General features: G+C 37.5%; 1 protein-coding gene across 1 annotated transcript in view; it reads left to right on the forward strand.

Annotated features, from left to right (window-relative positions):
* The first annotated feature begins 1,080 nt into the window (after nt 1-1,080).
* LOC122789757 (probable G-protein coupled receptor 83) overlaps nt 1,081-27,336 on the forward strand; it is a 264,892-nt gene continuing 238,636 nt past the window's right edge. The window contains exon 1 of the mRNA XM_044057193.1: nt 1,081-2,156. Coding sequence (XP_043913128.1) covers nt 1,761-2,156 — 396 coding nt within the window. The 5' untranslated portion in view covers nt 1,081-1,760. The remainder of the gene's footprint in view (nt 2,157-27,336) is intronic.

The raw sequence follows: 27,336 nt of genomic DNA on the forward strand, positions 1-27,336 counted from the left end.
TCAATGAAAATTGTCAATAGTTAAAAAGTGCCTGTGGTTATGTTACGCGTTTCCTTGATTCTATATTTAAGATGTTGGGTGCTGCGATTATTATAGAAATCATTACGTTATAATAGCTTGCCCCTGCAAAATAATGTTATTTTTTTACGCATTGAAGATTTTCCTCGCACATACACAGCTGCTTGTTGATATTTGCATTGTCAACTTTTTCTGGTCAATGTTCTTGCCATCGGTGTCGTTGACACACACACACACACACACACACACACACACACACACACACACACACATGCTGTGCCTGTCGTGTTTTAGGAGCAATGAATATTACGTTATGTCTTAATGTACTTGAATATTTAATAGTTGCACAATGAAGAGCCCTGAATATAGCAATAAATGAAATGCGTAGCTTCGGATATGAAAGCCATATCATAAGTTGAGGAGCAAAACAAAGAAAAAGGCCTCTCCCAACCAAACAAACAAGGGGGGACAAGGATCTGCAATTAAAAGCATTTAATGACATTAATGCAAAGATCCAAGAGTTTAGTAAGAAGAATATTCAAATGAAAACGGGTTCGCCATTTAAAAACGAATCCTGATTATCAAATTGTATGCAAATGCAACTGCGCAGGCAGAGCAGACTAAGTTTTGAAATGTTGCTCTAGCTGTATACTCCAGTACTGTAGAAGAAGACATCTGTAGTTGTATACTATTGGATTGCAGAAGAAGAAACCGTGGATTATTCCTTGTGATCAATATAACTTTTTTTAAATCCACAAACCTCTATGTTTTATTTTATATGACCCAACTCGTCTATCTACCTTCTTAGGAAAACCATTTCCAGTGGAGACTAAAAAAGTTATTAGCCACACAGTCCTTAGTGACGTTATGGACGCCCGCACACACGCACTCTGAATCCTGCTATTACGATTAATCCCCACAAATATCTATAAAGCTCCCTTTCTTTGCCATCCTACCAAAGCGCGCCTACGTTACTCTGGTATGGTACAACCAGTTTCGTGGCTGGGTCTGCAGCACAAAGTGATGTGGTCAGGTGCAGCACTGAGCTTGTACGCTGAACCAGGTGAGTCGTAGCCTGGGCTCCTCCTCATAGTTTAACAGGAGGGGTGGTCTCAAGAAAGTAAGACGCAGCTCACGTTTGGAGGGCCAAGCTGCCTGCTATTGGATGTGGAGCTAAGACATCACCCTCACCAGTATTACTGCCTCCGAATAAATTGGGGGATTTCTGCTGTTGTAGCTGCCTGTAAAAACTTGTCCCACCAAAAGAGAGAAAGAGAACGACGTTACCAGCTGCACAGTGGTTTAATTTGATGTATTATTCATAATATATAAAACAGAGGAGAGGCATGCATTTCTTTGCAATAACGAAAAGTTCTGCTACACACAGAGTAAGAAGATACATCTTCAGACTGCTTATGATAATGGCATGCTAGTAACAGCAGAACGAGTATTAACTTTTTCTTGTGAAGACCACCCGTGCTGTCTGTCAAGGGTGGTAAAGCAGAGAATAGCAGCAGCTTGTGTGATTAAGAACAAAACTACAAACTCGTCCTGAATAGTCACTTTTTCAAAACGGTTATTAGGAGGGTCACCTCTTTGCAGTCGGAAGACAAAATGCAATGCCTGGATTTATTATTCTCCTGCGCCCTAAACTTGGGCAGGGGAAACTGAGAATGAATATATTGTCGTTCACTGGATGCGGATCATTTCATAGTGTTTAAACGTTGGTCCCTTTATCACAAATGAATAAGAACAGCAGCAGTTTTAAGATGAAACGTTATATGTGGTTATCACTACCATATACCTCCAAGTCATTTCAGCGGAAGGCAGAACCGAACTCAAGTGATCTGTTTTCCACTCTGTATGGGTTCCCCAACCGCACTGGCTGGTGGGACCTGGGGGACTTGGGAGAATTCGACAAGGGCACCAAATACGAGGCGGAATCACAGAGTCCCACGGTGCAGTCCTTACTCATTGTTGCCTACTCGGTCATCATCGTTATCTCGCTTTTCGGAAATATCCTGGTGTGCCATGTCGTGATCAAGAATAAGAGGATGCATTCGGCTACTAGCCTTTTCATTGTCAACCTGGCAGTGGCGGATATCATGATCACCTTGCTCAACACCCCTTTCACTCTGGTAAGGAGACCTAGTCTGATGCTGGGTATCTGACAAGGAGTTTGAGTTTGTAGTTCAGAACTTCTGGAATTTGTCATCGGAAAAAAATACATACACGTGGGGGGGGGGGGGGTACTTGTGCATAAAACACAGGGATGGGCTATAAAGTTCTTCAGGATAATACGGAGCAAACTGCTAGAGGCACTACAGTATAGCTGTGATTTGTTGTTGCGGCTTATTGATCACCTGAAAGTTTTAAAATTCATTTTTTTGCCAGCTGCTACCAACATAAACAGCAATTGCGAGCATCAATGCCAGTTTCACTTCATTGCTGAGATCGAGCATATTTTCAGAATTTATTAGCTTGTATGAAGCGACCATCTAAACAAGTTCATCATCTCTGGTAAACGGTTACCTGCCATTTATTCCGCCTGTACTGAATGAGTTAACTGAGTGGAAATGCCTTATACATTGATTTACAGATTTCAGTATCGTTTTCTTTTAGAGATAACGATTTCAATACTGCGTGTGTGGTTAACATGGGTATTTTTTCCGGAAGAGACTATAAGGACGTTACGTTCCTCTTGTATTCTAAACAGAGTCACCATGGGGGAGGCTAGACATACTCAATGTTTTCTAGCGACAGCTTCTCTTGAAAACATTGTTACCCAGAACTCACCGATGTGACACCAAGCAGGAGCTTGGGAAGCGTGCCTTCGTTGAAAAGGTGTGCGTCAGGGCTGGTAACTCGGCACGTAAAAATCCACTACCAAACATTAGCGGACCGGAGTTCCGCTGTGGCGACCCCTAACCGGGATAAGCCGAAAGACACAACAACATGGTTATAAGTGAAAACGTTTGAAAATAGTTTTCTTCCGCGAGTGTGTAATTTCAACATTTTGAAGGGTGAGTGTATTTTAAAAAGAAAGGTTGGGGCAACACCATTAGGTGTGATGAGTACAAAATATACTTTTATGGTTAATTTGCTGTACACCGTATAATAAGTGCGCCTCTTTTTTAAGCATGTTAAAGGCGCAACGTATAGAAAACTAACTATCCAAGTCATAAGGGTGTGCTCGGTAAATGACGCAGAAATACGGACATATTGGCATTTGATACCCGGCAAATACAAAGTAGTATAATTTAAGCAAAGAATTTAATAAAAGGGCGATTGATCAAAATGTATCATTATAACAGGCAGCTAGTTTGTGTATCACTGCAGTATAGTTAAAGTTGTAATAGACTAAGCAGTTCATGACAGGTGATGAGAAGCAGATCATGAATGGAAAAGGCTTACATCTTAACTTACATCTTTAATAGTCTTGTAGCCAGAATTAGGTAATGTCGGGTCGTTTTAATGTACCTTTAAAATGCGGCATGCATGCATCTCATCTGCCTCTGATTTTCATTGACGACCGTGATTTTGACTCCAATTTTAGCTCTGTCCCTCTTAATACCTCCTAGGACTGCTGACATTTGGTAAAAATATGTTGTTTTACATTAGAATTAGTCATATATTTCTTCTGGTTCAGAAAATATGTATTACTTCACATTTGCCTTATTCTGTCAGTGTATCAGGTTAACAGTACTTATATTTTAAAAGTCCCCTGATAGTCTTTGATTATTTCTGGATTTGTCTCTTGACTCTATTCAGACTGGAGAGCTATAGCTGTGAAATAGTCAAGCTGTTGCTGAACGTATAGCATTTATTCATTCAGAACGATTTAATATGCTCAGAAGTACAATTTTCGGCGAGCCTTTTTTGAAAGAAAGTTACTGTACTTAACATTTAACACATACTGCCACATGCTTTAAGCATTTTCTTTCTTGAATGATGCTCAGACACTTTTTCAAACTTGACCTACTTGTCACCTCTTTCGCTTGAGTCCGTATTATATTGCCTTGCATGTTAGCACAAAATGTTGATCTACCCCTCCTAAGCAGAAAAGGTAATACATTACTCTTAATAAATAGTCAATAATTACAATTATAGATCTAGTTTACTTCAGAAAAGCAAGTTATTACACACTTTTCTTGTTCTGACAACTTCTCAAGTTAAAAGTACAAGTACCTTTTTAATGCATTTGATTTGGTTAAATTATATAGAATTTAGGGTTGCCACCTTTTCAAATGCACAAAGTGGGACATTTTTGGTACAAACATCAGATTTTGCAGGCCGAAACATACCCACGGCCGGTATAAAGGACATAACTTCACCTTTTTGCCTAAATAAAAGCTTATTCCTTTAGTATTTTATTTGCTTATTCTGTTTCTTATAACATGTAGGTGTTTCAGATACAGAATAACTGTTTTATGTAACTATTACATATAATATAGGAAATAATTTTGTCCTAAAATCTCAGGACATTTGCGATTTTTACAATTTTTTTTGCAGGACACAACTGCCCAAAGAGGGACTGCCCCTTTCAAAGTGGGACAGGTGGTAAAGAGGTTGAGAGCTATGTCTCAAACTGAATGTGTGAATAAACTAACGAAACAATGGTATTTCGATAGCTTAAGTACCCATTAGAAGAACATTGTTTAGATAATGCGCACATAATACCAAACCTACTTGAAAACTCACACCGACACCCCCCCCACACACACACACACCCACATAGTGGTGTAGCCAGAAATTTATATTTTGTACTCAAAACTTGCCCCTATGGCTAAATATAATTTAAAAAAAATCTACTGGACTCACAAAATGCTGTCCCTAGGCATTTCAGATAGGGACACTATTTTCAGTTGTTGCCACCTGTAATCATAAAAACACATTTCAGAGGTACATTCTTCTTGAAATCATGTTTTGAATAGGATTGTACAGTCGACAATTGCTCAGACAGTTCAAACATCATGTGCTGTTTGACTATCAAGTTTTGAGGGATTCTTAGAAAAAAATTTACTCACTTGAGTATAGTGAGTACACCTAGCTACATCCTTGTCCTTAGACACACACACACACACACACACACACACACACACACACACACACACACACACACACACACACACTTGATTTAATGAACAATGTTCTTCATATTGATCACTGCTGCACTTGCCTTGGCTATATGGATGGCGCAGTAGTGCAGGAGTAGTGTTGTCGTCTCACAGCAAGGGGGTCTGCAGTTCGATTCTTAGCTGGGGGCCATCTGTCTGGACTCTGCATGTCCTCCCGCCATTTGTGTGGATTTCCTCCCATTTTGCAAAGACATGCATCTGGAGCATTTCTCCCCAGGCCTTCGCTGAAAATTGGCTTTGTTCCAAGTCAGACTTTCCCAGTAAACAAATGTTAAATAAAATGTTTGTCTTTTCGGCTTTTTCCCGGTAAGGGGTCGCCACAGTGGAACTCTGGTCCACTAATGATTGGCAGTAGATTTTTTACAAAATGCCGAGGTGCCAGCTCGATGCCCAACCTTCAATGAAGGCATGCCCATTTACGCACGCATGTCTTTCGAATGCTACCCAACCACGGGGAGGACATGCAGACTCCACACAGAAGGCACTCCCAAGCCACCAAGCCATGCCGAGAATCAAACGGGAGAACCTCTTACTGTGAGGTAACAATGCTACCGCCGTACCACCGTGGCATTAAATGTTAAATAAAATAAATAAATAAACAAATATGGGTTATCTCCTAATCAATGATATAAAAGCCGGCCAGCTTCCAAAGCTTCAGGTTGCTTCTAATTAATGATATAAAAGCCGGCCAGCTTCCAAAGCTTCAGGTTGCATTCCGCCCACCCAAATTGTTCAGCAGCATAAGATGAGTGGACTGAATCACTGAATGTGTGACAGAGGCTTTCAGTGTAGAACTTCCAGGAACATGAGCATTTTAAGACCCCAAATGAGCAACGTCTGTCAAAATGAGGTATACATGAGAGGTATGCCATGGTCAGCCCATGACTTCCTTTGCTAGGGAGATAAGTTCCCTTCGGGGGAAAAAAACAACATCCGATTTGCTATATTTACTAATTTTTTTACTTGGTTTCATCTTCTTGAAAGTTATTTCATAACTAAGAGTGTTGTGTTTCAATGAACTGACTTGAGAATGTAAGGTATTTTTAAATGGGGTACTCATTTTCTGGCAGTGTTAATATAGTGAAAACTAACTAATAGCATATTTTCTGTGGAGAAATTGTACTTAGTTTTCCATTGTGAGGGCTGTCATAGTCTTTGAAAGTGGTTTGTACTGTGTTTTTTTTTCTGTTAAAAAAGGAACTTCTGTGGACTGGTAATTTTACTGGCATTTATTGTTTTTCTTCCACAGGAAAGAGACACCATTTTCTGACCGATTGTTTGTCCCACAGTCAGTCTTTCTTCCAGCCACAAAAACAAGAAGTTAAGCAAACAGCCTTTGCCACCATAGCAAGCTAGCAGTTTGCCTCAGCCACAGGTGGGTGACTGCTGTGGCAAATTGTTGTACCTCAGACCACTCATCTTTTACCCTGAATCCCTCTGACGTGGTGCCTACTGCATAGCACTCAACCTTCCATCTCCAAAATAAGGAACACTAGCCGTCATAATGTGGAACAAATGGGCAACATGTGGAACACATACTAATGGCTTACTAACAATTTCAACTAAGAAGGTCATAGGATAGTTAAAATATGCTGGTTTTACTTATAAAGAAGCTCTTTTAATGAAGTAATATGATTCATTTCTATTTACCATGGATTTCACTTTAAAAAATTCCTAACACTAAATGTGTGACATAGTCTTTCAATGTGGAACTTCCAGGAACTTTGAGGAACATGAACTTTTTTAAGACCCCATATGAGGTACATTCCATGTAATGAGGTACACTTGAGAGGTATGGCCTACTGTGACTATGGACTGGGGGTTAACTACATCCTCTGTGACTGTTCTAATCCTGGGAGAGGGAACAGGGAAGGTTTCCCTGTTATGTTAGAATGCTGTAACCACGTGAGGGATATGCAGTAGGATGCAAAGCCAAAGATAAAAAATAGCAAGCACAAAAACACCCTGACTTTAAAAACACCAAACTGTTTATTACACTAGAACAAAGCTTTCGGGTTAAAAACCCTTCCTGTGTTACAACTGAGAAAGGCTTTTTTACCTGAAAGATTTGTTCTGTTGTAATAAACAGTTTGATGTTTTTAACTTCAGGGTGTTTTTGTCCTTACTATTTTTTATGTCAGAATACTGTAACATTCCTGGAGAAGCAACAGCTGCCATTAATAACATGGTGGGTCCCATTTTTCCTGCCAAAAAGGACATAAAACCAAACATGTATCTGCTCTTCCTCAAATTTCTCTGGATAGGAGTTGCATACTTGACTGGCTCAGAGTTTAATTCAGGGCATTGATCCTTCTTGTGGAATGTTTTTTGGTAAAAGAAAGAGAGATGCCTCTTTTTCTGTAGAGATTGAAGATTCTGAACCTGAACAGGAAGATACAGGGAAGGATTCAAGGTTTTGTTCTCAGATTTCTGATTTAGACTTAGAGGAGACCTCAGATTATAATTCTTTCTGTGGGTGTTTCCCTTTCACTGAGACTGTTCCAAACAAACTGGTAATCCACAAGAAAAACAAAAACTCCATGAACAAACCTGTAGTACTGAAAACAACACCAGGAACACATATAAGGATTCTTTATTACAAAACACAGTTGAGTGCTTTAATTCTCAATTTAGAAACTTCACCAGAACTAACATTATTAAAAAACAGTGGATTTAAATAATTAAAACCAGCAATCACATGATTCTTAATGACCAGTAATATTATTATTCCACTAAACATCACATTATTAAGCATTATGATACTTTAACTTTAAAACTGAGTTAATATAAACAGAGTCATTCAGTCCAAGATGACTAGTGGAATCTAATCTGAGCTGCCATTCTAATTCATGTTTGTATACATGTTCTTCTACATAAAAATCTCTAACATCTTTGGCACTTTGTTTATAACTAAAAACTTAAAGTGGCAGTTCTTGAATTGTCAGATGTGCCTAAGTAATGCATTTGTAGACTTATTATTTCTTACGTCCCATAAATGTTCATACTTTGTAGTTTTTAACTTTCTTCTGTTTTTCCTACATAATATGCAGGACATTGATCACAGAAATCTAAATACACCACTTGAATTGTATCACAATTATAATATTTTGGGATTTTAGACATCTTAATTCCCACTGTGAAATTATTAACTGCTTTTATGTTTGCACTGTGTACAAAAACACATTTAAAGATCCCTGGTTTCTTTTGATTTTTAAAGCAATCAGATCTTTTATCCCTTTCTAACACTTCTTTAAAGGCGCTATTTCTCCTGAATATCATTATTGGTTTTCCCCCATATTTTTGTATGAAGAGCTGTCCATCCTAAATTTATACGGCTGTATATTACGTTATCAAACTTTTAAAAGTTCGAACTTCATATGGTCGACACCATATGATCAAAATTTTAAAAGTTTGAATGTTTCAGTGGAGATCTCCGTACAGTATGGAATGGGAAGATTTCACTTTCCTGCACTGTAGTGCGATCTGGGAGTTGGTATATTTAAAGAGCGGGTTGTATGGGGGGTGCAGGGCGGCTTGCCTCCTGCTTAAACGGTCAGGTAGGTTTTTTTCTATTGTTTATTTATTTTTTTAAGCTTTTTGAACTTTTAAAAGTTCGAACATATGGCTTCGACCATATGACATTCAAGCTTTTAAAAGTTCGATAACGTAATGTACACCCAATTAATACCAAATTCATACTAAGCATTTACTAATTGCTTTGCTATCCAGAGAATAAGTAATAATACAGGATCTTTTGACATTTTTCCTGGTCCCAGTATTTACTATCTCTAGGGCTGATTTTTCCAGACTTTTTTTTCTTTTCCTTATTTAAAGTGGGGGACATAAAACCCATTCTTTCATATATAACAAACCTTATTGTTCATATCACTTAAACAATTAATTGGATAGCCTGTCTTCAGAAACATATATATTAAAATTTCAATTTGTGTTAGAAAGGTATTAAACTCTGTTATCATTCATGCCATATGAAATTTTTTCTACTCTCTTTTTCCAAATTGTCCAAGGGATTTTTCTTTCGTCTTATCCAATCCCGAAAAAAAAAAAGAAGAAACAGTCTCAGCAGTATTCAGGCAAATAGTCATTTAAGGAGAAGTGGCAAAGGAGTTCCAAAAAGAAGTCTTAAAGCTAAAAATAAAACAAGGACAGTCCAACAAGTCTGAATGACTATTCAAGAGACCTTGTGACCCTGTCCCACCCTGGCCCCTATTCTATTTTGTTCTGTTCTATTCTGTTCTATTCTATTATATTCCAGAAAGTCTGACTCTCCATTTTTCTCTTTCATAACAGATAGTTTTAGGCAAATGGGTTCTGAAAATCATTCAACAGGGTATAAATGGCAGTGGGAGGAAAATCCTCCTTTCCAGGGGGTCATTTTTCATAATGCAGGTCAGACTCTTTTGTTTCCTTCTGCTCATCACATGCTGTTCTCAAGCAGTGACAGAACCAGTTCCTCCTTCACAGGTGAGAAAGGGGTTTTATTCAAGGATGTTCTAGTGTGTAAGGAAGAAAATACGTGGAGACCAGTTCTGGCTCTTTCTTTCCAAACCTGTGACAGTGCCCAAATTCAAAGTTATCTCACTTTGCATTCTTTTACTTCTGCTTCCTCTTTCAAGTTTCCAGGTAACACTAAACTTAAATGATGCATATCATCACACCCCTCTTCATCCAGACATAAGCATTTCTTAAGGTTTTGTGTGTCTGGATCACATTATCAGTTCTCTGCCTAACCCTTTGACTGTCTACTGCACAAAGAATGTTTGTAAAGTGTCTGTCTATTTGTAACTCATTGCAGGCTATAGGTTATTCAATTTTTCTATATTTAGATGACTTGTTTATCTTTGCAGAGATTTTTTTTTACAAAACGTCAGCAGTCTCTATTTTGGGTAAGAGGTCTGTCGCACAAACTGAGATTCCAAGAGAACATTCAAAAGTATTTCTTGACTCTCTAACACAATATTGTGTTTCTAGGATGTCAACTAGACATCTCAGTTCAAAGAACATTTCTTCTACAGGAAATAAATAAATCTTTATCTAGCTCTGTTTCAAGGTTTTCCACTCAGACTGTGGTACTGTGAGGGAATATCTCAGAATTTTGGGTCTCATGGCATCTATGATTCTCATTGTACCCCTGGCAAGACTCCACATGAGAATGATACAGTAGTATTTGAAATCTATTTTGTCCCAGCCTCAACACCTTTATATTTTCAGATCACAGTACTGCAGCTTGTCAGAAGAGAATTCTTTTAGTGGAGGCAAGAGATATTCTTAAATTGAGGTCTATCCTTCTCCAGCCCTGTTCCAAAGCAACCATACACCAGAGTATCAATGGACTTTGCTTGGGGAGCAGTTTCAGGAGGGATACATTTGCAGAGAGGTGTGGGAAATTAAGGACAGATGCAAGAACATAAATATCATGGTGATGCTTGCCCTAATGAAGCCAATCAAGTCTCTGAACCATACTTGGTCCCTGGGACCTCTTCAAGTGGTTTCAAACAGTACCACAGCCATGTGGTACATCAACAAGCAAGTGGGAACCAGGTCATCCCCTTTGCAGATTAGCTATGTTAGTTTGAGATATAGCTTCCCAGCACAATCTCATTCAACAGGCATCCTATGTTTCATCACAGTAAAACTGTGTGGTGGATGAGCTGAGTAGGACCATGGCAGACCATCATGAATGGAATCTAGATGAGTGGGTCTTCTAAGATTTGGTCCATCTGTGGTGAGCTCCTCAAGTAGACCTCTTTGCCTCCCGTCTGAACAATAAACTGCAAAATTTTGTTCCAAGACTCCATGCAATTAGGCCTGGAGACAGATGACTTTTCTTTTCTTTGGACTGGAATGTTCCTGTATGCCTCTCCACTCTTTCCACTAATATACAGGGTACTTAACGATGATTTAGAAGGAATCACCTAAGATCATTGTGATAACTCCCATCTCACCCAGACAACTGTCCTTCTTATGGAAATGGCCAGGGGCAATCACCACAAACTTACTCACTCAATCATCTTCAACTGGCTACCTGAAAGATAGGGTCTTAATTCCTTTAAGGCACCTGTTTTCTGAGGATATGCAACAGGTACTAGTGGAGGCAAGAAAGCCTGCTACTAAAAAAATCACACATTAGCAAATGGAAAAGATTTTCTAGTTGGTGCCAACAACATAACCAGCATCTCTATTCAGGACTAGTTGTTCTCTTTTTACAGTATTTGTGTGAGTTACTATTCTATGGCTTTTCTTATTTGTTTATCAAGGTTCATTTATTGGTTATTTGAGCATGACTACCCATGGATCCTCCTTTTTCAAGGCAGTCTCATGTCAAAATATTTTTGAAAGATGCTTCACACAAGAAGCCTCCAAGTAAACTAGTGTGACCTCCCTGGGATCCTTATTTATTTATTTATTTATTTATTTGACATTTTTTAACCAGGTTAGTCCAACTAGGCAGAAGCCCTTTGTCAGCAGAGGCCCGAGGAGAAAAGCTCCAAGAATTACGTTACATAAATAGTTTTTAAATGACACAGTAATAAAAAATAATTAGATTTAACAATAAATGTTAACATATACAGTGAAAAACATGACAACAATAGTCAGTGAAAAAATGCAAGAACATTGCACAGAGTCACTAAAACATATTACAGTTAAAAAGTTACAAACTGTAGTTGGAAGATAAACTAAAAACTGGTCATATGCAAGTAAAAACATGTCAACATACAAAATAAGAAAGTTTTCTAGGAGCAGGAGATAATCCATAGGTGCAGAAAGTTCACTAGGAGCAGGGGATAATCCACAGGTTCAGAAAGTTCACTAGTAGCAGGAGATAATCCACAGGTGCAGATCATAATACATATGTGCAGTACTGCAGGTTGTGGGAAAGCTGTCTGCTGCTAGATTTGTAAGAAGGGGGCAGAGCAAAGTTGCTATGAGAGAAGTTGAGGATTATAAGAGGAGAGGATGATGGGTTAAATAGGGTGGTTACAGGAGTATGACCAAGATTTATGAAGAGTATCTTTTAGGGCTATTTTAAAAGTGTTGGGGGTTGAGATAGATTTAACACTAGGTGGTAGTTTATTCCAGGCTTTTGCCACTGAGTGGCTGTAGAGGATTTTGCCAATATTTGTGTTGGGCATAGATACCTACAGATGATGCTGTTGAAAGCTATGGTGGGCATGGTTCAGTGCGTAGGGATGGATGAGAGAGGTGTAGGAGGAGGGATAATGTAGAACAGAGTGAGTCATGACAAGCTAAGGAGGTAGACTTTGATGATGAAATTCCAGCCACTGTAAGCTTTTCAAGGCCAGGCAATGGTGAGACCAGTAGGGCTTGTTAGAGGCAAATATAGTGATTTTGTTATATGTTAGTTCTAGTTTAGGTAGAAGGTTGGATTGGAGGTGTGTAAGAATGGAAGCTGCATAGAGCAAGGTGGGGAGTAGGAAAGCCTGTGCAAGGGAGAGCCTAGAAGCATTTGTGAGAATTTTATTTATGCCTGTAGAGTAGGCCTAACATTTGATGAGCCCTTTTAATACACTGCTAAGTATGTAGATCAAACATTAGGTGGTTGTCTATAATAACACCTAGAAGTTTTGTATGAGATTCAACAGGGATGATATTGTTGTTTAGAGAGGAGACAATAAATGTAGCTTTATGATGTTGTAGATATTTAGGAAGGAATAGAAGTAGTTTAGTTTTCTTAAGGTTAAGTAGGAGTTGTTTGGAAGTTGGCCATTTTTCAGATGAGACCAGAAATTCTTGATTGAGGGTGTGAAGATAGTAGATATTGTCAGAGCAGGAGATGATAGTGGAATCATCAGCATATTGTATAACTGAGGAGAGTGGAGGTCAATAATGCAGATATTAAATAATAGAAGTCCAAAGATGGAGCCTGGAGGTACCCCTGTTTATACAGGTATAAAGGGGGAGAACTTAGATTGCCATTTAACTGCTTGAAATCTATCGGAGAGGTAGCTGGAGAAAGTACAGTTAGAGATATTAAAGGTAGTTAGTTTGGACAGAAGTAGTTTGTGGGAGACAGTGTTGAAGGCTGTGGATAGATCCAGAAATAGACAGGAGATTAATTGTTTTTGGCTTGTGAGTTAGCAATAGAGTTTGTGAAGGATGTCAGAGCAGTAGTTGTACTACGTTTTGTCTGGAAACCATGCTGTGTAGGGGTAAGGAGATTTTCTTGCAGAAGGTAATCAAGGAACAGTGTGTGAATGCATTTTTCTAGAATTTTTGACTGGGAGATAGAATGGCAATTGGCCTGAAATTTGAGGGGTCAGTTGGGATACCACCTTTATGTAAGGCTATGACCTAAAATTTCTTTCAAATGTCAGGTACAATGTTTTCCTTGATGGATCTAATTACTAATATGGAGATAGTGTAAACTATTAGCAGCAAGTTTTAGAAAGTGTGGAGGAAGATTGTCGACTGATGAAGAACATGATTTAAGGTTACTAAGAAGAGATTTGATATAGGTTGTAGGGATGGATTTATAAAAATAAGAGGTATTTGGGGAAAATGGGGGGAGGAGGGGTAGTTAATGGTATCATTCTCAGATTATTGGCAGTCAATTAAGGAGTTTAGGAAGGTAGCACTCTCAGTAGGAGAGCTATTGGGTTATGGTTTGGGTGATGAGAGGCATCCTGGGTGTAGAAGTTTTTTGACAGATTGTCAGAGATTTTGGGGATTGGAGTGGGCATTGCTTAGAGGTTGCTGAAAAGGGTTTACTATCAAAACATTCAACATATGAATGTAAACCTATCAAAAATGCAGTTCACATGTTCGATGTTTAAAACACTACATAGGCTGAAATATTGTAACCTAAGGCAATCAAAGTCAAATTTGACTTCTGCAGTATGAAATCCCCTTAGTAGCAGTCAGTACAGACCAGATCCATACTGCACAGTGCTTGCAGTCATGCTTTTGCCAGGGGGGGAGGCACCCCTGCACCCCCCTGTGGGGGGTTGCACCTCCCACACCCCCTGACACATATATTCCAACACTGAGATCGCAATACAGTGCAGAAAAGGGTAACTCTCCCAATCCACACTGTCCCACAATCTCAGTGTATACAGACTGCAGGGATACCTTTAGTCAACAGTGTAAAGGTCGATTGCATATTAACAGTCTTCCAGAGTCACCATTTCAGTGTTCTACTAAAGGTATCTCTGCTTTCTGATTATTGCACTTGTCATTTCCACACAAGGAACATTCAACGCATTGATAGTAAACCATTGGAAAAAAGTTGTTTGCCAAGTCTGACTTTTTTTTGGTTAGATTGTGGAGCTCTCTGTAGGTTTGCAGATCAGTGGGAGATTTGGATATCTTTTCCATTTTTTTCCACACATTATCTCTCTTAGTCATTAGGGTTCAGGTAGCTTTTGTTAGTCAGGGAAAAAAATAACTTTTGATTCTTATTTTCCTAGTGTGGTCTAGAGAGTTAAGTGTCCCTAGAAGGATAGTGTTGAAATTTATGACTGCTTCCTCTAGGAGGAGGTTATAGTGGAAGGGCCAATTGGCAGAGGAGAGCTAGTGGTTGAAGTTGTCTGGGTTAAAATTAGAAAGTTTGCAGCAGTTCTTGTATTGCTGGAGTTTGTGGAGTTGGGGAGAGTGTCTTAGTAAGGAGGTGGGATGATAGTCATTTAGAATATCAGGTAGGGTGGTGACATTGTGAAAGAGATTAGAATTGGAGGTGAGAACCCAGTATAGAATGGACCCGGAGCTGGAATGTATATTTAGACACGTAGGGGTGGTGATAAGCTGAGAGAAGCCATGGAGGTTAATAGAGGTGTTAGGGGAATTGATGCCAAGGGTACACCAGTCAATGTTAACATCACCTAAGATTACTGTTTCATAAGAGATAGACTGAGAGATCCATGAGGGAATGTCCTCCAGAATAGGGATGTTCTTAACTGGGGGGATGTAAATAGAAACAATAGCTGGTTTGTTGTGATTGTTTAGTTTACACTTAACGGTGAGTACTTCAGGTACTGATGGGTGGATGTTTGGAGCAGAAATTATTAGAGGGTAGAGGGAGAGCTGATTAGAGTAGAGAATAGCGACACCTCCATCTTTTCTATGAAGTCTATCTTGGCGTACGATGTTATAGCCAGAAGGAAGAAATTCATTGTCTGATATGTGAGGCTTAAGCCACGTTTCAGAGAAGGTGAGAATATCAGGAGTGTGTTGGGTGATCCAAGCACGAAAAGGGGCAATTTTATTCATGATACTTTGAATGTTCATAGATAGAATAAATATGTTTTCAGTGGAAGCGCATTGGAAAGTTGAAAAAGTTGTGTTGGGGTGGACCTTGGATGGTGGGACGAGTAAGTAGAGAGAGAGAGGAGTTGAGGTCAGTTCCTGGGTTGGGATGGATGTCACCTGAGAGTAGGAGTTTTAGAAGGAGTAGATTAAGAGAAAAGACATGATCATAATGGAGATTGTTTTCTGTTTTAGTTTTAAGAGAGAGTGTGGATATAGGGAATATTTTTACTTTGTGCAAGGAATAGTTATAGAGATGAAAAATAGAAGAGGCAATATGGATAGAAAAGGTAGCAGAGTGATTGGTTTGGATGTAGGAGGAAGTAGGGGATGGGTGACTGGGTAGTAGAGTGAAGTGATAAGAGGTGGCAATGGAGGTAAGATAGAGAATGTGAGTGGTAAGCATAATTAGGATGGTCATAGAAGAGAATAGGTTGGGGGGCATAGTATGATTGACAAGAGAAGTAAAGACTGAATAATTGAATGAAGTGAAGTAGAAGTACAACAATGAGAAAGTTTTTAAGCTGATAGAATGATTTAGGGAGGGAGTTGGGAAAGGAGATATGGTCAGGGGTATTAAACTATAAAGGTAATTAGAGTGGGGGTGGGAATGGGGGTAGGATAGTGAAGCGGAATATGCCCAAGTGAAGTGAGGGTGAACAGAGCAGGCTGTACCCAGTTGGTATTATTTGCAGTATGCCATAAAAACTATCAGATTGGTTGGAAATCAGAGCTGGGTAACCTAAAGAACTGTAAGAGTCTTTAGAGCAGAAGAGTAACTGTAGGCTAGAGGTGAGAGAGAGGGAGTAAAGGGCAGGATAATAAATATATATCTACAACTAAGTAGCAAATTACAGTAATAACACCATGAGCAAAGGAAAACAACTTAGATGAGGGGATATAATGCTAGAAAGTTTACGTTATCGACTGTTAAAGTAATAGCGCTGTAATTCCAGCAATTGTTAAATATAGGCTAAAGTTCAGACCACCAATTAAGTGTTAGAATAAGTTAAAGTGGAATGGGTAGGGCAGGCTAGAGGAGCAAAAGGGAGAAAATAAGGGGAGGGAATACCAGAGCATCCTGGTGGTCTGCTGCGCTTCATAATAGTAGAACCAGAGAGTGATTTATAACACTATAAAGTGAACATACACTGAATAGCTAGTAGTGCTAGTACTGCATGTACTGCAGGGTCAGTTGGTTCAAAGAGCAGTTCAATTCTCAGTATAGAAGATTCACAGGCAAATAGGTGGAATAGCAGCAGTTAAACATCGAATAAGCTATCAGCGTTAGTTCCGTGTGTACTGTGTGCTAGAGAAGCTAAAATGTACTCCTTTTGAACCAACTAATCTGGCTGTCTTGAGGTTCTTAACATGGAAAACAGTGATTGCTCTGACCTCTACTAGAAGGGTATCTGAATTGTAAGCTTTTATGGTGAGTCACTTTCCATAGGGACAGGGTTTCTTTGAGAACTAATCCTTCTTTTATGCTTAAAGTGACATCCAAGTTTACTTTAAGCCAAACTATCCATCTTCCCATTTTCTTTACATAAGGTAGAAATGAGGGAGAAAGGATACTCAGTACCTTGGATTTTCACAGGCAACTCAGGTACTATTTTGACAGAACTAAATCTTTCATATCTTTGAATCAATTGTTCATTTCTTGTGAAGGTAAGAAGAGGGGAAAGCCTTTGTCAAAACAGGCTATTTCCTTATGGTAGTCTAAGGTTATTACCTTTTGTTATACTCATCATGACAAAGTTATTCTAGGCAGGGTCAAGGCCCACTCTACAAGGGCCTTGCCTTCATCTGTGACTTGGATTCTAAAAGTATTCTAGAAGCTGCTGCTTTGTCCTTTGTAAATACTTTTACAAAGCACTATAAGACTGATTCCATCTCCAGGTTTAGAACAAGTTTTGTTAGGATCATTCTCCAGGGGCTCTTGGACATGTCTTCTTTTTTTCCCAAATATAGTTAGCTATGGTAATCTACCCATATAGCTAATGCTACTGCAGCAGTGATCAACATGAAGAACATAGTACAGTTGTATAAGTTGAACTTACCATATTAGCAGATGTTTGAATGAACATTGCTGCAGTAGCCACTCAATCTTTGCATCTCCTTGCTTTTTTCATGTGTCTTTATGCCATTGTGTGGACATTTATGTTTTGTTATTCCTATCATTGCCCTTTCAGGACTCATCCTTCATTTCTCTGGTAGAAAGTAAGTTGTAAAGGGCTTTGTACCCAAACTTGCCTTTTAGTCAGCTCATCTTAAGTTGCTTGATGGTTTAGTTGAATGGAAAGTGCCCTGAAGCTTTGGAAGCTGTCTGGCTGTTATATCCTTGGCAAGAACTTATCCTATATAGCTATGGTTACTGCAGGAGTTATCATTCAAGCAGGTACTGTTATGGAAAGTTCAACTTACACAACTGTACTTTTTGCCTTTGACTGCCTCCTCTCCATGGACACGTGCATTCATTTTAGTTTATACATTTAACTGTTATACTGACTGATATATTAGATTGATTAGTTATTTGTGGTGATTAATTCCACTTACAAGTCAAAAGGGCACAGTAGTGGTGAAGGGGCAGTAAACATAGGCTAGTGAAGTTTCTTAACTATCAATTCTTTATCATAGTATAGTTTTGAGAAAACAAGGGCACGTAATGTAGACATGGAATTCAAATTAATAACCCAGTTAAGCAGTGTTGTTAAATCAACTAATAATATTATCGCTGAATTGAGTAGTGCAGTAAGTAAATCCTAGGTCCCTCATGTCAATTACATGCACAGTCATTGTGTATGTGTGTATATATATATATATATATATATATATATATATATATACATATATATATATATATATATATATATACACATATACACATATACAGAGAGAGAGAGAGAGAAATGTGTGTATATGTGTGTGTGTATATATGTATATATATATATATATATATATATATATATATATATATATATATATATATATATATATATGTATATATATATATATATATATATATATATATATATATATATGTATACACACACACACACACACACACACACACACACACACACACACACACACACACACACACACATGGGTATACATCTAAATTTTGAACTTTCACAACTTCAGATTTCTTATACTCAAGACAATAAGATTGAAGTTTTGAAACCTCATTTAAATAAAAAAAAAGATAAAAACAAAAAAATATATATTTTTTTATGTTTTTGCTGGGGGGGGCAGGCCCCCTTGCACCCCCACAACTCCTGCTAATTAAATATACCAACTGTGAGATCACATTACATTGTGGAAAATGGTAAATATACCATTCTGCGCTATACAGTAATCTCCATTTAAATGGTTTGAAGTTTCAAAACTTCAAACTTACGTTGACAACCATAAGAAATTCTAAGTTGTAAAAGTTTGAAATTTAGAAGTAGACCCATATATATATATATATATATATATATATATATTGGTCTACTTCATAACATTGAAATTTCATAATGTTGAATTTCATAACATTGAGACCATAGCATCGAAAATTAAAAACACTGAAAACTCAAAACATTGAAAACTCAGAACATTGAATGTGCGCTTCATAACATTGAAAACTACATTGCATAAGTAAGTAATATCCCCTCCACCTACAACAAAACCTAACTAACAAACACACTTTCTACTACATTTCTGCAGGGGGGAAAGCCACCCTGCACAATGCCCCATGTGGGGAGCTCTTCCCCCCACACCCCCCATAAATTAAATATGCTAACACTAAGATGGTACTATAGTGGGAAAAGTTAATTTCCTAACTTCACATACCTAACCCCACTGTACGTGAGATTAGGATATTAACTTTTTTTCACTGTGGTGGGATCTTGGAGTTAGTATATTTAATTCATGGGGGTGTGGGGGTGCAGTGGGGGGCTGCCCCCCTGCAGAAATGTAGTAGAAAGTGTGTTTGTCAGTTAAGTGGTGTTATAGGTGGAGAGGATGTTATTTACATTTGCATTGTAGTTTTCAGTGTTATAACGCGCAGTTTCAATGTTCTAAGTTTTCAGTGTTTTGGGATTTAGATGTTTTGGTCTCAATGTTATAAAATTCAACATTATGAAATTTCAGTGTTATGAATTAGACCCATAGCTCTTTCTCTCTCTCTCTCTCTTTATATATATATATATATATATATATATATATATATATATATATATATATATATATATATATATGTGTGTGTGTGTGTGTGTGTGTGTGTGTGTGTATGTATATAGTTAATGCATTAGATAAACAAGACTAACTGATTTTGCTGTTTAAATAAACTACATTATTTTTTTCTGCAATGTGTGTTTGTGAAGACCCTCCCCTTTTGTATCTTTCGAGTAGGTGCAAAAATGTCTTGTGTCAGTGTGCTTATGCTCATATAATCTGCTTGTTTGCTAATATGATTGATAACATTTATTTTTTAACAGCATGTTTATACTTTGTGAAGGAGCTGAAGCAGTTCTGCACTCCCTTCCACCAGCTGTGTGCTCAGCACTTAAAAGCAGGCAAATTTTATTCCTGTCAGGCAGCAGTGAGATTCCAGGAAATAAAGTACTGTAACCCTGGTGTTTTATAATACACTTCAGAGATTGTGTATGGTTACCATGGAAATGTTAATAGTTAGAACATTCAGCATGCTCATTATGGTTTTGATTATATGTGATACTGTTAACTTTGATGATAACACTACTACAATGCTCACTTCTCCTAATTCAGATATTCATTTGTGCTGGGGATATGTTGCACTTGATTTGTTGTTTTGAAATTTTGGAAGAATTAATTTTAGAGTGTACTTTTCAATGAGGCACGGCTATAAAAGCATAACATAATGTGAAAATATGTTCCAGATACCAAGCACAGGATTTTGACTTCACTGCTGATTGAAAGCCATGTTCACTGGTTTGAAGGTTTTACATTCAATCTTCTTTTCATGGATTACTATATCTAGTTTACTCATATCTGTTTTTTGAACTGTTGGTAATGGGTGATGCCATGTGATATAAACATCCTCATTTTCTTTTATGCTTTGTGGCTCATGTCTCCAATGCTTCTTCCCTATTTCAATATTGTAATGTTTACACAATCCCCAATGCAACAGCCATGCTACATTGTTATGTCTTTTAGAATACAGACCCTCTACCATTAGTGTATCACATCCAGCAACAAGATGTGTTCTGCTTTGCTGAGCTGTATTTGTCTATTTCTCTCACATAATCAGTGGACTTTGTAAACCATTGTGCATGTAGTTCACTATTTTTGGCCATCAGTATTAACCTTTTATCTTTTGGTTTAAATTCACCTGTCCTGAACCATTCCTGCATCAAATCCTGATCGACAAGAGCTTGTCCCAGGAGTTTTCTGTACTTGCAGCTATACCTTCTCATCTGATCCTTTATCATATATATATATATATATATATATATATATATATATATATATATATTATTTTTTTTAATTGTTTTTTTGGCACATTTGCTGCCTGATTTTGTCGTCTTCTGGTTTGATTTCCAGTCCTGCTTGACACCGATATGCTTCTGCTAAACTAAGCAGGGAAGTCATGTTAGACTTGTTCTCCTCATGTTTTAAAACTTTCACTATGTTTTTGATCTGGAGAGGTCACCATATGTGTATGCAGTCATACAACTGCAGATCTATACATGTAATTACTTTTGAGGTGGCCCATACCTCCTTCAGAATAAGGAATATATAATCTTGGTGTACATTTATGTGTATATATCAACTGATAAGCAGGAAGCATTTTTCTTCTTTTCCTGTCCAACTGATCCAGTTTTTTTGGAGCCAGTAACTGCAAAAGTGTAAGTGAGAACAGGAAGAGCAAATTGGTTTATAGCTTGGACTTTGTTCCTAGATGTCAGGGCCATTGTTAGTAATAATTTTAATTTTCTAAATATTCCTTACTAAGTTTTGTTCTCATTTGTTTGTGTTTCATTGAAGATCCTTCATCAGTTCCCAATTATTTAAACACTCCCTCCTGTACAAGTTCCTTTATAACACATACCTGTCCCAGACCGATATTTTCTTGATTCTTCAGCTTTCTTGATTTAAAATTTGCTTTTGTACATTTATGGAGACCACATGGCATTTTTATATAATCTGAGAAAGTTTTGATCACTTGCAGTTATGCATTCAGTTCTTCATCTTATGAAATATACAGTTTTAAATCATTCATAAAAAAAGATGAGACATTTTTTTACTTTATTGTGTTCTGGGAGTCAAACTGTTACCATGACCTCATATTTTAAGTAGACAACTTAATGGGTTAAGGGCAAGACAAAACAGCAATGGTGACAAATAGTCACCCTGGAATATTCCCCTTTGAATTTGTATCCCTGGGATAATAATTTGTCCTTTATCATGGTTTAGTATCAGAGTGGTTTGCCACTGATTCATGGTCACCATAATGTAATTGATCAATGTAGGTTGCATCTTACACATCTGTAAGCATTCCTTCATTCACGAATGTGGGATGCTGTCAAATGCTTTTTTATAATCTATCCTTGCCATATATAGATTCTTCCTCTTTTTCTAATTCTCCATTATGACTTTATTTAACAGCAAATAATCCTTTATTCCATATGACTTTCTTTTGTTAACTTTTTGTTTTATTGCCATGACTGAGTTTTCTTCTAAATGACTATACTCTGTTGTCGTCAATTCAGTATATAGTTTATACGCCTTTGGAAGGCAAATTATCGGTCTATAGTTTTAGGATAGCTTGCATGTTAACTCTTAAGGGGGAATATCATTTTTTTCTTTTATTAACTAGTTTGGTGTTTGTTTGTGACACACACAGAAGTAGTGCTTGCTCAGGGCTAAATCTTCGTATAAAGCTGATAATACTTTTAGCCAGAATTTAGGTACAGCATCTGTGCCTCCCCTTTTCCATTTAGGAGCTTTTCATAATTTTGTTTCAATTTCTCTGCTTCATTCCATTTCACTTCCTGTACATTTGAACTTCTCTCTTTTTTAACTTTTTTGTCCATTCAGCATCTGTTATGTTCCGCAGAGTCTTCATAGCTATTTCTCCAAAATGTGTCTATTTCTTCTTTTTGGTGGTATTTCTCTTCCTTTTGCTTTCTTTCTCAGTTCTCTATAAAACTTTTTAGGTAATCAGTGTCAGTGATTTGCTTATTATGTACTTTTCCTTTATATTTTTCTGCCTGTACTGATATCTTTAATTTATTATTTACAGTAATGTATGATAGCTCCTCGCCAGCAATGTGCATTGTTTTTATCAGATCCATCTAAGTATTTTTTTTTATCTGGTCTTCGAACAATGACACTTCTTGTTTTAATTACTTTATAGTTTTCTCTCTTCGAAGCTTCCATGATGGTATTTTATTTCTTCGCTTCCTTTTCCTTATTGCTAGGTGTTTTTGTAGTAAGACTTTATCTGTTATTAATTTAGCTGCACAGTAATATATAGCATTAACTTCTGTTATCCAACCATCTATTCATCTGTCCACAACCTCTTTCTCATATATTTGCACATGGGGTCGGAGTGTCACTTGAACAATGACAATCATCTACAGCTATTACATGAATTTCTGTTAGTAGTCTTAATTACTATATTTATTTGTTTTATCAGAATTCTAATATGTTGGGTCTTATTTAATGTAATCTATTTCTCTCATTGATCTTAATGTGCTTATCCATCTCTATTAAGTCAAGCAACTCTTCCCTTAGATCATTTTCTTCTAAACTGAGGGTGCATTCTTTGTTCTCCAGTTCTTGTGGGCATTCTACAGAAAGTTCTAGAACATCTTCCTCTGACATATTCTGTTCATCTGCATCCTTTGTTATCTACTGTTATTTCACATGAGGACTCATTAGCCTATCGCTCCACAACATTGATTGTGTCAGAGTTGCCACTGTTTCCTGCTCCTTTGCTTATTGTGTAACCCCAACTGAACTTTTGCATTGGTTTCCTACTGAAGGCTTCAGGCCATCTTCAGGTGGCAAGTGATCAGATGCTTCCCATTCAACCTGTTTCTCCTTACTTTGTGGACTCCTTGAACCATCATGCTGTGACATAACCTGTGTTAGACTTTCTACACTTAATCATTCACTTTGTGGATATTCCATAATTTCAGCTTGTGTTTGTTTAACTTCTACTTTACTAATTTTACTTTTTGTGTTTTCTGTTTGTGATTTTATTTCTTTTATTGTGAAATCTCCCATACCTGGGTGTCTTTGCCTATATATTTTTTCAAATATCTTTGAAATTGCTTTTTTGTATTGGTTAGTTTGGCTTTCTCCTTTGCATAAATATTATACAATATCATATCTCTCTTTCATTCCCATGTACAGATTTATTTTTTATACCTTTCAAAAATCTCTATGTTTTGTTCTTTATATTTTCACACTTCCTCTGTCACTTCTTTTTCTAAACAGCTACTTTTTCCTGGATCTCTTGTACTAATGAACAGAAATTTGCATATGGAGCTTTTGACGGTTTTGCTTCTGTAACTATTTTTCTTTCCTCTAATTTCGATATTAATCTTTTTGAACAACTTCTGTCTAGAAATTCTGTGCTTCTTGCATAATAATAACAATACAGAATTTCTTGCTTATCCTGTATAATTCACTCTGTCATCTTTATGGCTCTTTTTTTGGCTTGGCAGTTTTTGTGTTTTTTGTGGACTACTAGTAAATATTACAACAGGTGGGCCTTCCTCCAACTGAGCCTGACCTAACTCCATTGTAGGACTGTTTCCATGTCTTGAGGATTCTACACTCATTTTTTCCAGTGCAACTGCTAAGATTGGGCACTTTTGTATCCTGGGTCTTGTACACCCAGCTGTTTTTTTTCTTCTAGACAAACATTCTCACACTTATGATTCTATAGCAGTACTCTTCCCCCCAAACAGATACACACAAACATTGGTATTTATCTTTGGGAGAGCTCAATCTTGTACTACCTCATTCACTGTCTTGTTTCAAATTAAACATTGCTTTGATGGTATATTCAATTATTACTTCACAGTTAAGTCAAGTGGGCTTCATATTAAAATTAGAGTTGGTTGTTGAAATGCGTTCAAAAGCCTATTTAGAAAATCACACTTAGATGGATGCTTTGCTGGCACAGCAGTGTCCTCTAAAAACTGCATCTCCAATACAGACAAAGCAAAGGCAACACTATTAGAGTGGTAACACTTCTGCAGAGTTTGGGTGGAGGTATTGCATCTTGAATGATTCAGGCAATAAAAAGAAATTACTGGTGGAATGGCATTAAGAGATATGGTGCATGACAGCTATCATAAATACTCTGGGTGACACAGACATCTACACAAGCTAAAATGCTTGATGTTATTATCCATGATGGTGTACATAATGTGACTAAAGAACAAAGAGGAGAAAATGGAGGCTGAGGAGGAGCCTAATTGAAGATAATGCAGCAAAGTTATCATTAAGTACTTCCTGTATGTGGCATTGACAATCTGTGGATACTGTGCTTCATGCATTTCATTGAACAACTTGTGTGAGATTTGGGCCGTCTTCAATATGTACTGACCGTACATCAGGAAAGAGGAAGGGCTATACTGTAGTAATGGGCAGTACCTTTTTAAGAAGGAAATCAGGATCCATGGTGACAAATTTAGGGTTTTCACTAAGAAGCACTTAAACTGACCAAGGAAATATGAATAGTAAAACATTCAAGGTATACTAGTTTTTTTTTCAAAATCCCCAGACATTTAGTGAATCCACCTTCAGATGTGGGAATAGGGATTGTGGTTACTTACAACATACTGAAAGTGGCTGTGATGAAGTAGCACAAACAATTTTTTATGCCAACAAAGAACATTAACAAATAAATGGCATGCATGTTGTGGGCTTTGCTTGTTCCCTGTCCTTTTAAAGATGTACTGTTGATGTACTATTATGAAGCAAAGATTAGGTGATTGCATGCTAAAGTTAGCTGCCAAATTGTTAAAACAAGTGTACACCAGTTGAAGTGCTTGCCTTCATCGCCCCACAGTTTACTTTATAAAATAAGAGAGCAGTGATGATGATCGTGGTGGGGCAGGGGACAAATGTGAGAGCAGACTGAACCTTTGTGGTTTGGTGCTAAGGAGAAACGTCTGGGGGAGGACTTGATTCATTCTGAAGTTGTCTCACCAAATTCATATAGAACTGGTTTACTGACATGATGCCCAGGCAGTTGTTTAACCTTTTTTATTTAAAGGGAAAGAAACTGTGTAACATGGATTTTCTTTCCAGGAAGTATAATACGCAAGTGAATTGCATGCTACAAGTAATCATCATTAGAAAATGTGCAGGGACTCATGGCTAATGAAAAATGACACAGCAACAGCACAAGCCCTGATGTTCATAGGTAAGTACTGGGCTACCTATCCTTCTAGGCCATTTTAAGCCTAGACAATTTCCCATCAAAAGGTAAGAATCAAACCTTGCACCTTGTGTCTATGAGGTAAACATTTTAACAATTATACACATCTTGATGATGGCTAATTGATGCTTCTGAGGCACCATTTCATAAAAATGCTCTAAACTCCCCTGAGATTGTTATACCTTAGATAATGCAGTGTTAAATGTGGAAGTTAGAAATCTTGTCCCCAACTTTGCCCATAGTCTGTAAATTATATACTTTTAATTTGTATAAAATAATACAACCACAGCATACCCTACTGGAACACAGAAGATTAACTTGCAAAACTTAAGAATAGTTGAGGTTAAGTTACTTTATAGCTGGGCCATAAACAAGAGATGTTATCTCTCAGCTTCAGTTCAGAAGCAGACACAGTGACTAGAGCTACAAGTTTTTTGTATTGTCTTGAAAGAGACGTACTTACTAGGTTTAAAATGAAAAAAAGTGTTTTATTGTTTTTTTGACTTCCATGATCTGCAAAGATCTGAGAAATATGTATTTCTCACATAGAGATGTTAAATTCTGTTAGTTTTTCTTTAGCATGGGAACTGAAGTCAGGTGACAAAGCGTGATGCCATCCAAGCTGACCCAGGAGTAATGTTTGATATTAATTTGGGAACTCTCTCAGAGAGAGCCTGTGCATTTTGTATTTTGTCTTGGACCTAGCAAGAGGATACACTCATCCTCATCACCATCTGTACTTGCCTATCTGTAAGTAAGATTTAGGGCATGGTATCTATTTTAGATATAGAAAGGAATATATTAAAGATTAGTTTAGATGTTTTCTGTTTGAGACTGTCCTGCAATGTTGTTTTAAAATGTTTCTTGTGACTTTGAACACTGAAGTTACTGTGTTGATTTATTGAGTATCGTCTTGTTCTTTTATTATTTATTATTAAATATATTGAAAGTTATCTTTGTGACTGATATTTATGAGACATATTTAAGCTCTTAGAGTACTTGCATATGTATTTGGTGACGCTGTACAGGCCACTCGTAATAGCCTGGCGCTTGGTCAGAACTACTATTTAGATTATTAGTAACATTACACAGTAGGATTGGACACCCTTTGTTAAGGCTAGAGTAGCTGATAAGAGTGGTTGGTGACAGTGTTAACTACCTTATAATCTGGGCAGAAGGAGGCATAGCTGGTAAATGTGTGCCAGCCTTTCCCAGCTGTGTGTGTGTATTTGTATATAAATCAAATCTCAAAGAGTGTGTGTGTGTGTGTGTGTGTGTGTGTGTGTGTGTGTGTGTGTGAGTGTGTTTCAGCTAATTGGGCAGCGACACAAAGCACTGGTTGGATAGAGAGGGTGCTGGAGGTTTTGGCTTGAATACTTAGCTGAGATTTCAACCCTATAGCTGTGCCAGTGGGGACTCTTATTGAGGATCTGGAGAAAGAGGGAGAAACCAGCCCCAGGCTGGCTGTGGTGT

This window comes from Protopterus annectens, chromosome 15.part0 (assembly GCF_019279795.1).
Source record: "Protopterus annectens isolate FY-2018-M chromosome 15.part0, PAN1.0, whole genome shotgun sequence".
NCBI lineage: Eukaryota > Metazoa > Chordata > Ceratodontiformes > Protopteridae > Protopterus > Protopterus annectens.